Here is a 13,102-nt window from a genome sequence, read left to right on the forward strand (position 1 = left end):
TCTCTTCTAGACTTGGTTATGACAAACTTCCCTGCTAATGTCTGCTGCTCTTCTTCTGCTCCAATCGGTTCTTCTGATCATGTGCTTGTCAAAGTGGACATCTCTCTGGCCATTCTCAGAGAGCCTCCTCAGCGTCGACGAGTCTGGCATTTCACTCAGGCCGACTGGGACGGTCTTCAAGCAGCCATCAATCGTCTGGATTGGTCTCCCATCTCCACTGCCTCTGACATCAATTCTTCCTGGGAATTCTTCCAAAGCAAACTGATCTCTCTCATGCACAGATTTATCCCATCTCGCCTTCAATTGTCTTACCCTTCCTCCCGTCCATGGTACACTGAATCTTGTGGTGAGGCAGTTGCCCTGAAACAACTTGCCTTTGCCTCTTGGAAGGCTAATCCAACTGAAGGAAATCTCAGTTCCTTCCACCAAGCTCGGAACAAGTGTGTGTCTACCCTCAGGAGTGCCAGGAAGCACTATCTCTCCTCACTCAAGAATGAACTCTCAAACCTGTCTCCTTCCTCCAAATCCTGGTGGCGTCTGGTCAAATCCGTTTCTGGTGTTTGTTCCCCCTCCATCCCCTCCCTTACCTCAAATGGCCACACAGTTGACATCGCACGTGACAAAGCCGAATGCCTCAACTCTGTGTTCGCCTCAAAATCCTTAGTCCCAAACCCATCTCTCTCTGTTCCCACCTTTCCCAGTCGAACCCAACTGCTCCTGGACTCTGTGTCCTTCTCTCCTGACAAGGTGGAGGAGTTTTTGTCAAACCTCGACTCTGATTCTGCAACTGGACCAGACGGCATCAGCCCACGGGTCCTAAAATCCTGCTCTGCCGCTCTATCTCACCCTCTCTCTGTTCTTTTCACCCTATCTTTTGCTCAAGGTCATCTGCCAGCATCCTGGAAATCAGCTAACATTACCGCTTTACACAAAAAAGGTGCAAAAACAGATCCTTGCAACTACAGACCAATCAGCCTGCTCCCAATTATCAGCAAAGTCATGGAATCCATCATTGCTTCGGATATGAAATCTTTCCTCTTCTCTAATGGCTTGATCTCTGATCATCAATTTGGTTTCAGACCAGGTCACTCTACTCTGGACATGCTGCTTCTGCTGTCTCAACAATGGATGGAGGTCCTCAATGCCAAACAGGAAATCAGAGCTGTCTCCCTTGACATATCAAGGGGCTTTGATACGGTCTGGCACCCAGCTCTGCTCACCAAACTCTCCTTCGATGGTATCCATGGAAATCTCCATGCATGGCGTGCGGACTTCCTCTCTGGTCGTAGTCAACGTGTGGCCCTGAATGGATTTCTCTCATCTCCCCTTCCTGTTCAGGCTGGAGTTCCCCAAGGAAGTGTGCTGGGCCCTGTGCTTTTTCTGGTCTTTATCAATGATCTCTCTGACTCTCTGGAAAATCCTCTCTATCTCTTTGCTGATGACTCCACTCTCTGCCGCTCCATTCCTCTTCCCTCAGATCGGCAGTCTGCAGCCTCCTCACTCTCTGAAGACCTGGACAAAATCACAGACTGGTCAAACAAGTGGAACATGTCTTTCAATCCTGACAAATCTCACTCTCTTACTATGTCTCTCCGAAAAGATCGACTCGACAACCCTCCCATCTACTTTCTCAACAATCCTCTCCAAGAAGTTCTGTCACTCAAGCTTTTGGGTCTCACTATCTGCCATGATCTTTCTTGGGAAAACTACATTTCCAAGCTGGCCTCCAAAGCCAGTCGCCGACTGGGCATCCTCCGTCGTGCGAAGTCCTTCCTCGGCACACCTGAGCTCCTCACCACATACAAGGCTTTCATCCGCAGCTCAATGGAATACTGTTCTCCCCTATGGGCTGGTGCTCCTGCCTCACACCTGGCTCGGCTTCACGCTGTTGAATCCAAAGCTTTCAAAATCATTGGAATCTCCCGCGATGAAGCTATCTCTGAGGGCCTTTCACTCACTCACCGCAGGCAGGTAGGTGGCCTTTCTGTCTTCTACCGACTCCTCTCCGGCCTTGCTCCCCCAGCTCTCTCTGTGCTCTGTCCCCCAAATATTCCTACAGGTCGCACAAGATCTGCCAGCAACTCTCTGATGGTTAAACTGCCGAAATCTCGGCTCTCTGCTCACCTTCACTCTTTCATTCCTCTTTTCTCCCGCCTGTGGAACAAACTCCCACACTCCCTTCAATCCCTCTCCTCCCTCCAGGTCTTTAAAACAGCTGTTCACCACCATCTCTTATCTTCCCCCATCCATAACCTTGATCTTTTCTACCCCCACTAATTCACCCCAGATCCACCTTGTTTGAAATTCCAACTTCTTTCCTGGAAATCCTGGCAGTGTCCATATGTTTATACCTCTCCCACCCCCCCCCCCTTCACATGCCTCCCCCCCTTCACATGCCTCCCCCCCAAAGCCCTCTCCCTCCCACAGATCTCTCGATGTCTCCATGTCTCTCGGTCCCTGCTCTCAAATGTTGTGTTTGTGTCCTTCCCCCTCTCTCCCCATCTTGTCTACCGCTCCCGATGTTATTTGTTTTATGTGTCTGTTTGTCTTTCTGTGTGATTAATGTTCGCTCTTTCACGAGCCTCGATGTTGTATACAAAACAAAACAAAAAAAAAAAAAAAAAATTATAAAGGGTAATTCTAAAGGGTAGTTCTAAAGGGTAATTCTAAAGGGTAATCTTAAACTAAAGAGTAATTCCAAAGGGTAGTTCTAAAGGGTAATTCTAAAGGGTAGTTCTAAAGGGTAGTTCTAAAGGGTAATCTTAAACTAAAGGGTAATTCCAAAGGGTAGTTCTAAAGGGTAATTATAAAGGGTAATTCCAAAGGGTAGTTCTAAAGGGTAATTCTAAAGGGTAGTTCTAAAGGGTAATTCTAAAGGGTAATTTTAAACTAAAGGGTAATTCCAAAGGGTAGTTCTAAAGGGTAATTATAAAGGGTAGTTCTAAAGGGTAGTTCTAAAGGGTAATTCTAAAGGGTAGTTCCAAAGGGTAGTTCTAAAGGGTAGTTCTAAAGGGTAATTCTAAAGGGTAGTTCTAAAGGATAATTCTAAAGGGTAATTTTAAACTAAAGGGTAATTCCAAAGGGTAGTTCTAAAGGGTAATTATAAAGGGTAATTCTGAGGTGTAATTCTAAAGGGTAATTCTAAAGGGTAGTTCCAAAGGGTAGTTCTAAAGGGTAGTTCTAAAGGGTAATTCTAAAGGGTAGTTCTAAAGGGTAATTCTAAAGGGTAATTTTAAACTAAAGGGTAATTCCAAAGGGTAGTTCTGAAGGATAATTATAAAGGGTAATTCTGAGGTGTAATTCTAAAGGGTAATTCTAAAGGGTAGTTCTAAAGGGTAATTTATAAGGGTTTCCATTTGTTTTTTAGGCTTTGTCTATTTCATATTAAAAATGCCAAATTGTACCACTTCCTTCGGACACAGGTGCGATTTTTCATCCCAACTTGAATATTTCTGTTATATTATTATTATTATTAACTTAAAGCCTACTATCTTACTAAACCTCCCAAATTGTATAAATAATGAACTTATAAAATAAAAAATAAAGGCATGCTGAAAAAGGTGCTAACCATAATTTAACAAAATTATATTCTGATGCCAAGGAAAGACGTGGCATGGCGGAGGACTCCCAATTGACAACTGGCTTTGGAAGCCAACTGTGGTATATGGGTTGCCAATTTGTGGCTGATGGTGAGGTCCAAAACCTTAAGGGAATTAACTTCTTCAAGCAGTTTATCAAGGACAGATGGGAGGGTGTGCCAGATGCTCATTTTGGAGAAACAGAATACAAGTGTGGCATTTTCCACGGTTGGAAGACATATTCTGAGTGTTTCACCAGCTTCTGCTTCTACAAAAGTCTGTCAAGAAGGAAGAGGCTGGTGCCTGCCAGGCTTAAGGATGATGGATGCCATGGCAAAGAGTGGAGTAGACAGCAAAAAGAGAAGGAAAGATTTCCAGAGAATCAAAAAGATCGTCAGTGAAGAATCGGAACAGAACTGGGCCCAAGACTGCTTTGGTGGACTTCCGCCTCAACGAGGAGAGGAGATAGAGGATCACATTGATAGCCATGCACTGACTACAAGAGTGGAGCATGTCAGGAAGCCATGAGGAGGTGGCCTTGGATGCCATTGGTTGAGAGGGTGGAGAGCAAGGCAGAATGCCAGATTCTGTGTCAAATACTCGAGATATGTCCAGAGAAACAGCCACGATCTCTTGTATGTGATGCAGGTCCTCTGTCCATTGTTGCAAAAGGAACAGCAGCATGTCCAGGGAGAAGCCTGTTTTGTATTCAAGCCTTCTGTCGATGAATAAAACATCAACCAAAATGAGAATTAACTTGTTAAAGAATACTGTGGGAAATTGTCGATTGGTAATATTCAGTGCTGTAGTATAATTTGCAACAAACAAGAAAAATCTGATATTGTCAAAAACAATTCCCCAAACTCTTCCCTTAAGCGATATGCCCACCGACATACCTGAGGAACGTTTTCATTTCTCCGGCTTCCCGCCTCCTCTGAGAAGTCATTTTGGGTGATGAATTCTATAGCTGCACCTGTCAGGGTGTTTCCACCTTTGTATTTCCAGGTTTTGATGAAATCCAAAACATCATCCTTGGTGTTAAACGTGTTCAAAAAGAACTCCCTTTTTGGGTCACTGCTGTACTGCACCAGGCCGATGCGCACGCCGTCCCTTCCCACGGCCATGCCCGTTACCAAATCGGTAAGAAAATTCCGGACCAGCTCGAAGTTGTTCGTCCCGACACTCCATGAGCCATCCACCAGGAAAACAATGTCAGCCTTCTCTGCTTTAACACACACTGGAAATGAAGAAAAGTAAAGCATGAAAAGGACAAACTTTTTTTTTCTTTTTTTTTTCTATACTGAATCGAGGCTCGTGAAAGACCTGACAACCGCGAAGGAAAGACAGCACAGGGGGACCACGAGGGAAAGACAAAGACAGCACAGGGGGACCGCGAGGGAAAGACAAAGACAGCACATGGGGACCGCGAGGGAAAGACAAAGACAGCACATGGGGACCGCCAGGGGAAGACAAAAACAGCACATGGGGACCGCGAGGGAAAGACAAAGACAGCACATGGGGACCGCGAGGGAAAGACAGCACATGGGGACCGCGAGGGAAAGACAAAGACAGCACATGGGGACCGCGAAGGAAAGACAGCACAGGGGGACCACGAGGGAAAGACAAAGACAGCACATGGGGACCGCGAAGGAAAGACAGCACAGGGGGACCGCGAGGGAAAGACAAAGACAGCACATGGGGACCGCGAGGGAAAGACAAAGACAGCACATGGGGACCGCGAGGGAAAGACAGCACATGGGGACCGCGAGGGAAAGACAAAGACAGCACATGGGGACCGCGAAGGAAAGACAGCACATGGGGACCGCGAGGGAAAGACAAAGACAGCACATGGGGACCGCGAGGGAAAGACAAAGACAGCACATGGGGACCGCGAGGGAAAGACAGCACATGGGGACCGCGAGGGAAAGACAAAGACAGCACATGGGGACCGCGAAGGAAAGACAGCACAGGGGGACCACGAGGGAAAGACAAAGACAGCACATGGGGACCGCGAAGGAAAGACAGCACAGGGGGACCGCGAGGGAAAGACAAAGACAGCACATGGGGACCGCGAGGGAAAGACAGCACAGGGGGACCGCGAGGGAAAGACAAAGACAGTACATGGGGACCGCGAGGGAAAGACAAAGACAGCACATGGGGACCGTGAAGGAAAGACAGCACAGGGGGACCGCGAAGGAAAGACAGCACAGGGGGACCACGAGGGAAAGACAAAGACAGCACATGGGGACCGCGAAGGAAAGACAGCACAGGGGGACCACGAGGGAAAGACAAAGACAGCACATGGGGACCGCGAGGGAAAGACAAAGACAGCACATGGGGACCGCGAGGGAAAGACAAAGACAGCACATGGGGACCGCGAGGGAAAGACAGCACATGGGGACCGCGAGGGAAAGACAAAGACAGCACAGGGGGACCACGAGGGAAAGACAAAGACAGCACATGAGGGCCGTGAGGGAAAGACAAAGACAGCACATGGGGACCGCGAGGGGAAGACAAAGACAGCACATGTGGGCCGTGAGGGAAAGACAAAGACAGCACATAGGGACCGCGAGGGGAAGACAAAGACAGCACAGGGGGACCACGAGGGAAAGACAAAGACAGCACATGGGGGCCGCGAGGGAAAGACAAAGACAGCACATGGGGACCACGAGGGGAAGACAAAGACAGCACATGGGGACCACGAGGGAAAGACAAAGACAGCACATGGGGACCGCGAGTGGAAGACAAAGACAGCACAGGGGGACCACGAGGGGAAGACAAAGACAGCACAGGGGGACCACGAGGGAAAGACAAACACAGCACATGGGGACAGCGAGGGAAAGACAAAGACAGCACATGGGGACCGCGAGGGAAAGACAAAGACAGTACAGGGGGGCCACGAGGGAAAGACAAAGACAGTACATGGGGACCACGAGGGAAAGACAAAGACAGCACATGGGGACCGCGAGGGAAAGACAAAGACAGCACAGGAGGACCACGAGGGAAAGACAAAGACAGCACATGGGGACCGCGAGGGAAAGACAAAGACAGCACATGGGGACCGCGAGGGGAAGACAAAGACAGCACAGGGGGACCGCGAGGGGAAGACAAAGACAGCACATGGGGACCGCGAGGGGAAGACAAAGACAGCACAGGGGGACCGCGAGGGAAAGACAAAGACAGCACATGGGGGCCGCGAGGGAAAGACAAAGACAGCACATGGGGACCACGAGGGAAAGACAGCACATGGGGACTGCGAGGGAAAGACAAAGACAGCAAATGGGGACCGCGAGGGGAAGGCAAAGACAGTACAGGGGGACCACGAGGGAAAGACAAAGACAGTACATGGGGACCAAGAGGGAAAGACAAACACAGCACATGGGGACAGCGAGGGAAAGACAAAGACAGCACATGGGGACCGCGAGGGAAAGACAAAGACAGTACAGGGGGACCACGAGGGAAAGACAAAGACAGTACATGGGGACCACGAGGGAAAGACAAAGACAGCACATAGGGACCGCGAGGGAAAGACAAAGACAGCACAGGAGGACCACGAGGGAAAGACAAAGACAGCACATGGGGACCGCGAGGGAAAGACAAAGACAGCACATGGGGACCGCGAGGTAAAAGGATGTTTTTGATGTTTCCATGTCCTATTTGATGTTTCCATGTAAAAGAAATTAATCACTCTTCAGTTTCGTACTTGCCTTGCTTACATTATTGATACATCATATATACAATGTGTACATTATAATACTGACCATTGTCTGTCCCAGCGATGGGTGTTTCACCAGCATCCTTGATAAAGTCATAGATATTAAAAGACAGATCTCCAAAGCCTTGGAACCCGCGTCCATGAAAAATTGCCTTCTTATCCACCGGTTGGCTCACAAATTCTTGCAGCTCATTTAGGCTTGTTCCTCCAGCCCCTACAGCCATAACAGTCACTCCTCTGTCCTGCAAAGCAACTGATGCTTTCTTGGCTGCTTCAATGTCATCAGGTGAGCTTCCAGACAGGATCAGCACGAGCTGTGGAGCTCCTTGAGCCCCGCGGCCTCCTTTCTGTTCCACGAGCACATTGTTCTGCACATGACGCAGGCCTTCAGCAAGATTGGATCGCCCACCCCTGTAGGCCACCCTGTTAATGGCACTGGTTGCAGAATCCTGAAGAGATCATGCAGAGATAATGAGTTTTTAAACTTTGACAAAAAGATTCCACAGAAATTGGACTACGGTATTTCAAACAAAGTATGAAAATGAGAGTTATGGGTCAGTAGTTACTTCATTGACTGCCAGTTTTGGAAGGTATAGTATTATTTTACCATTATCCCTACTGAGACCCCAGCCTGACTTGCAACTCCAAAATTAATCAAGATTTAATGATTATTCTGATGCCACTCACTCACCGCAGGCAGGTTGGTGGTCTTTCCGTCTTCTACCGACTCCTCTCTGGCCTTGCCCCCCCAGCTCTCTCTGGGCTCTGTCCCGCAAATATTCCTACAGGTCGCACAAGATCTGCCTGCAACCCTCTTATGGTCAAACTGCCAAAATCAAGACTCTCTGCTCACCTTCACTCCTTCATTCCTCTTTTCTCCCGCCTCTGGAACAAACTCCCTCACTCTCTTCAATCCCACTCCACCCTCCAGGTCTTTAAAACAGCTGTTCACCACCATCTCTTATCTTCCCCCATCCAAAGCCTTGATCTTTTCTACCCCCGCTAATTTCACCCCAATTCCACTTTTTTGAAATACCAACTTCTGTCCTGGAAGTCCTTGGTGTCCTTGTGTTTTATACTTCTCCCTCCCCCCCCCCCCCATTCCCACGCCTCTTCCCCCCAAGCCCTCTCCCTTCCACACATCTCCCTGCTCTCAAATGTTGTGTTTGTGTGCTTCCCCTTCTCTCCCCATCTTGCTTTCCGCTCCCTCTTGTTATATATTTTGTTTGTCTGGTTGATTTGTTTGTGAAGTTAATGTTAGCTCTTTCACGAGCCTCGATTCAGTATACAAAAAAAAAAAATAATAATAACTACACAGGCCAACCTAAAATGCTCATTGGATTTGCCTGCTAATATTCTCATTTGGACCAATCAGCTTATCGATTTATTTCACTGTGGGTGGGTTTGGGGGGGAGTGAAGAGGAGAACAGTGGGCAGGGCAAATTGACATCCCAAGGGTGATATATTTACTATAGACATGCATGTATCTAATATATAAATCTCTTTCTAAACACTGATCACTCATTCACTCACTCACTGATATAAGTGCTTAGTACTTTCTTTGTGGCATAAAAAGCTGAAAATTTTAATGGTGAAGTAAATTGAAGCCATTATCCCAGGAAAAATCACAAAAACATCGGAAAATTCCCATAAGCAAAAATATCCTGAAATAAAAGGAGGTCGGTGCAGACTTGGTCTGCTCACTGCAGGTCACGTGACACAAGACAAAGGAGCTTACACTCGAACTGTTTGCTAGGCAATGCTAACACGAACCTCGAGCACCTCTTATGTTACAACTTTTGCCAAACTTACATTTTAAATTACTATAGCTATAATTTTTCAATAACGAGGTCATTCTACTCACCAATTCTTGATTTATTTTGAGGTATTTAGCTGCTTACAGAGTGCAACCAGAAAGCATCCATTAAATATGTAGAGCTTGTATTTATTATGTCTGTACATAGGACGCACCGAGTAGTTGCTTGCAGTGTGTGCCAGCATGCCCTAATAGTATGTTTATATATACAGTCCTGTGCAAATATTTGGGTTATTTTCACTTTTTTAGTGCTATTCCCCAATAAACATGTGTGGGATGTTTGAAGTGTGCAATATAGGTGGATTATTCAAATTTCTGTGAAAGTCAATTTAATATCAGTTACCTTTAAGTACTGTACATAGAAATAAATTAGGAAATTGAAAAACTCGAATTTTTGCAATACATATTATATTATCACTACGAGGGGGATGGGGAGGGAGTAGGGGTACCAGCACTGCCCGGGCTTTTCCCTGTGGTGGTTTCGGTATGTGTTGGACATTGAAAAGCAATAGAGTTATGGGTGCATGGTGGCCAGCATAAGTACCGTCTGACCCGAACTCTCCTATTTGGTGAGATCTCATCTCATTACACACTTTATAGTGACCTTTGGTGGCCTCAAACCAGACTTCAAGTCTAACGTGTGGTAGCCTAAAAACTTGCCCAGATTCTGAAGTACCTAGAACAAAATTTGGGGCCTTTAGATAGTATGGTTCGGCTGTGAAAGAGTAACAAACATATGCGCATAAAAACGTAAACCACAAACAAAGAAAACAAACTTAGTTTGAAGCCAAAATAAACAAACAAAACAAAATTTATATAAAACAAGTCAGGAGAGACGATGGTTCACGAGCGAGCCGTATTCTTCGGTTCGATTTCGAAAATTCGGTTCGATTCCGACAACTTTGAAAATTTGACCTTTGTGACCTTGAAATGTCAAAACGAAGGTTACTGACCTTGAAATGAGATAGAAAATAATGTATAATCAGTTATGAGGTTAGTTAGCGACACAACACTGAAAATTAGGTGAAAAGTGAAATGGCAAAAAAAAAAAAATCGAGCTCCGTGGGGCTAGACGCAAGAATGAGTTGAGGCTTCCCGTGAAAGGGATTGCCCGCGACATCGTCACATATTGCAATTGCAAATAAACCTGCGTCTCAGGTTTTATCACCAATGGTGAGTTATTGTTGGAGGGAGCCAGCACCTCCATTACAGGCCTATACGCCATTTTATCCTCGAAGAGGCTGTCCGATTGGTGCATCGTGTTTGTCGTTGGGATTCCCATATCAACATCATTGTGTGGCGTGCCGTTGGTTTCCATATCGGCTCAATTCCCATGCCGACCTCCCACCTCGTAACCCCTCGTCCGCCACCGTGCCGATACCTGCCTGTTTTCGTCGTTCGGCAAGACTTCAACGTTCAACCAGCGTGGGGACTTGTGCAAAGACTTTGGGGAATGTTACATTCCACTCACGTTTGGCGTATTGTGAGTTTATTGCTTTGAGAGCATTGGGGAATGATGGTACAATCATAGGTATTGTCCATTTGATGCAAGTGATATTTTAATTGTACTTTCTTTAAGAGTGTTATTATTGTGTATGTGAGAGTTCTTGATACAGTTACTTGTTTTGTTCTACAATTGCATTGGTGTAGTTTTACCATGGTTTATTAGAACAGTCAAAATAACAAATCTTTCTGCCGTGGTCCCGCGAGACTCTGAGGTGCACCGTAACCGGGGTCTGGGGAGGTAATACATACCAATATACAGACTTGGCATTTAACATGGAATTTTTTTTTTCTTGACTTGGGTTTACTTTCTTAACTCAGTATATCAATCTGGTGAGTTTATTTTACACTTTGGTGATTTATTTGTGAAAAGAACCATGTCACTGATTGTCTGTCGCTTCAAGAAGTCAACAACAGGATTATATCACAGGTGGCATGGCAAAATGTACGGACAGGTGCATTTGATGATTGGCTTCACAGTCGGGTATGCGAGGGTTGTTGCGTTCTGTATTAGTGGAAAACAACTGCTGCACGTCTCAAAAAGTTATTGCCGCTTCCTCGGGAGATGGTCCGTCAACTCGACAATGCTGTTTGTCATGGAGTGGTGGCTTTACGAAATTCCGGCATGAAACAGCGTGCTATTGCTCGGCAGTATGGCATCACTCAAGGTCAGGTGTCAAAGATCCTGAAACGAAATGCTCAGAGGGGTGTCCCGTCCCTACTCCAATACCGAGGCCAGGACGTCTCCGCAGAACCACAAGGAGGGATGATCGCCAGCTGCACCGGTTAGTCCGCAATAGCAATACCAAGTCAGCTAATCGGCTTAGGGCTGAGTGGCAGCAGCTGACAAATGTGCCTGTATCCAGAAGGCTAGTCGACCAACGACTGGTTCAAGCAGGCTATCGTGGCAGGCATCCCCTGAGAAAGCCACGCCTGACCAGACAACACCGCCAGCGCTGATTGCAGTGGGCCAGAGAGCACCGTCAATGGCAGCCAGGACACTGGAATCACGTGATCTTCAGTGACAAGTCTAGATTTCTGGTCTATCGTCAAGATGACCGTGTCCGAGTGTGCAGACAAGTGCATGAAGCCTACAACGAAGATTGCATAGTGCCAAGAGTCCAAGCTGGAGGTGGTGGGGTGACCGTTTGGGCTGCTTTTCATGCAGGGGGCAAAACTGACCTGGTTGTTCTGAATGGAAACCTGAACCAGTTCAAGTACAGGGCCATTCTGGAAGAAACATTGCTTCCATTTGCTCGTGCAGCCTTTCGAGGAAACTTTGTCTTCCAAGATGACAATGCATGGCCTCATCGTGCTCGCATGATCCAACACTTTCTTGCTGACCGTGGTGTAGAGCATATGGAGTGGCCTGCCATGTCCCCGGATATGAATCCGATAGAGAACTTGTGGGCAGAATTAACGCGTCAAATCGACCACTTGGACCAGCAGCCTGCCTCTGTGCGTGAATTGCAGCAGGCTATTGTCACTGCATGGGAAGCGATTCCTGTCCAAACCTTGGCAAATCTCGTGAACAGCATGCCTCAACGTGTACGTGCTCTCCTGAATGCTCGTGGGGGTTACACGAAGTACTGAACTGTAATTTTACTGTCCGTAATCCCAGTCGTAATTTAACTTTTGTTTTTGTTTAAAAAAACATTTTGGCTAATGTGCAAAATAAAGAGATACTTCTGGAAAACGCACAGAAGTTTAACACAGTACTGTCCATGAATTGAGTTCGATTTCAGTTTACATCACTTTCAAGGATCAATTTATTTGCTTCGAAATGTCAAATGTGGTTTTTGTTTCTTTTAAAGGTCACATTAACAAAATATAGAATTATTTCAACATAATTCCAATGAACTTTTGGTTCTAAGACATCTTGAAAAGTAAGTTCACCCCCACAAAAAAAATATTCCACATTAAATGCCAAGTCTGTATATATATATATATAAAGCTCACCATTTGTGCACCTCTCTCCAATGTTGAATCATTACCAATGTCAGTTCAAATATGTTTTTCTCTCCAGGTCTTCCGGGTAGCAGTCCCGTGCCATTTTACACCATCTTCCATCCCTGTTCCAAAAAAGGCCAACCCCTGCTCTGTGGGGAAAAATGGCCTCTAAAGGTGGTTCTTCCATCCCTGTTCTTCATCTCTTCAATCCAGACAAACTCAACCACCACCTCTCTACTACTATACCTATATAAATCCAGTTTATGTGCCCCATGTCTGCCTCTTCCCCATTACTCCACTGTCTCTAATATTCACCATCATTTCATGCTTCCACAAACCTTGATTTTGTGTATCTTAATTGACAGAAAACCTTGCTTTTCAAACAACACAACATGCATTTTAAGGCCATTTTGCCTGCTAGAGCGGGGGTTAGCCTTGCGGTCCCCATGACAATCTTCTCCATTTTGCCCTATTTTCTGCATCTCTCCTTGTTAACTCCCTTGCCCGCATTTCTTCTTCCACCACCTTTAGCCAAGTATT

The 13,102-nt window shown here is 46.4% G+C and overlaps 1 protein-coding gene across 1 annotated transcript in view; it reads right to left on the minus strand.

Moving 5' to 3' along the window:
- LOC137429452 (uncharacterized) overlaps window positions 1-13,102 on the minus strand; it is a 397,376-nt gene that overhangs the window by 130,613 nt on the left and 253,661 nt on the right. The window contains 2 exon segments of the mRNA XM_078781072.1: window positions 4,475-4,815; window positions 7,340-7,742. Coding sequence (XP_078637198.1) covers window positions 4,475-4,815; window positions 7,340-7,742 — 744 coding nt within the window.

The sequence above is a fragment of the Myxine glutinosa genome, chromosome 6 (assembly GCF_964187855.1).
Source record: "Myxine glutinosa chromosome 6, kmMyxGlut1.1, whole genome shotgun sequence".
Lineage (NCBI taxonomy): Eukaryota > Metazoa > Chordata > Myxini > Myxiniformes > Myxinidae > Myxine > Myxine glutinosa.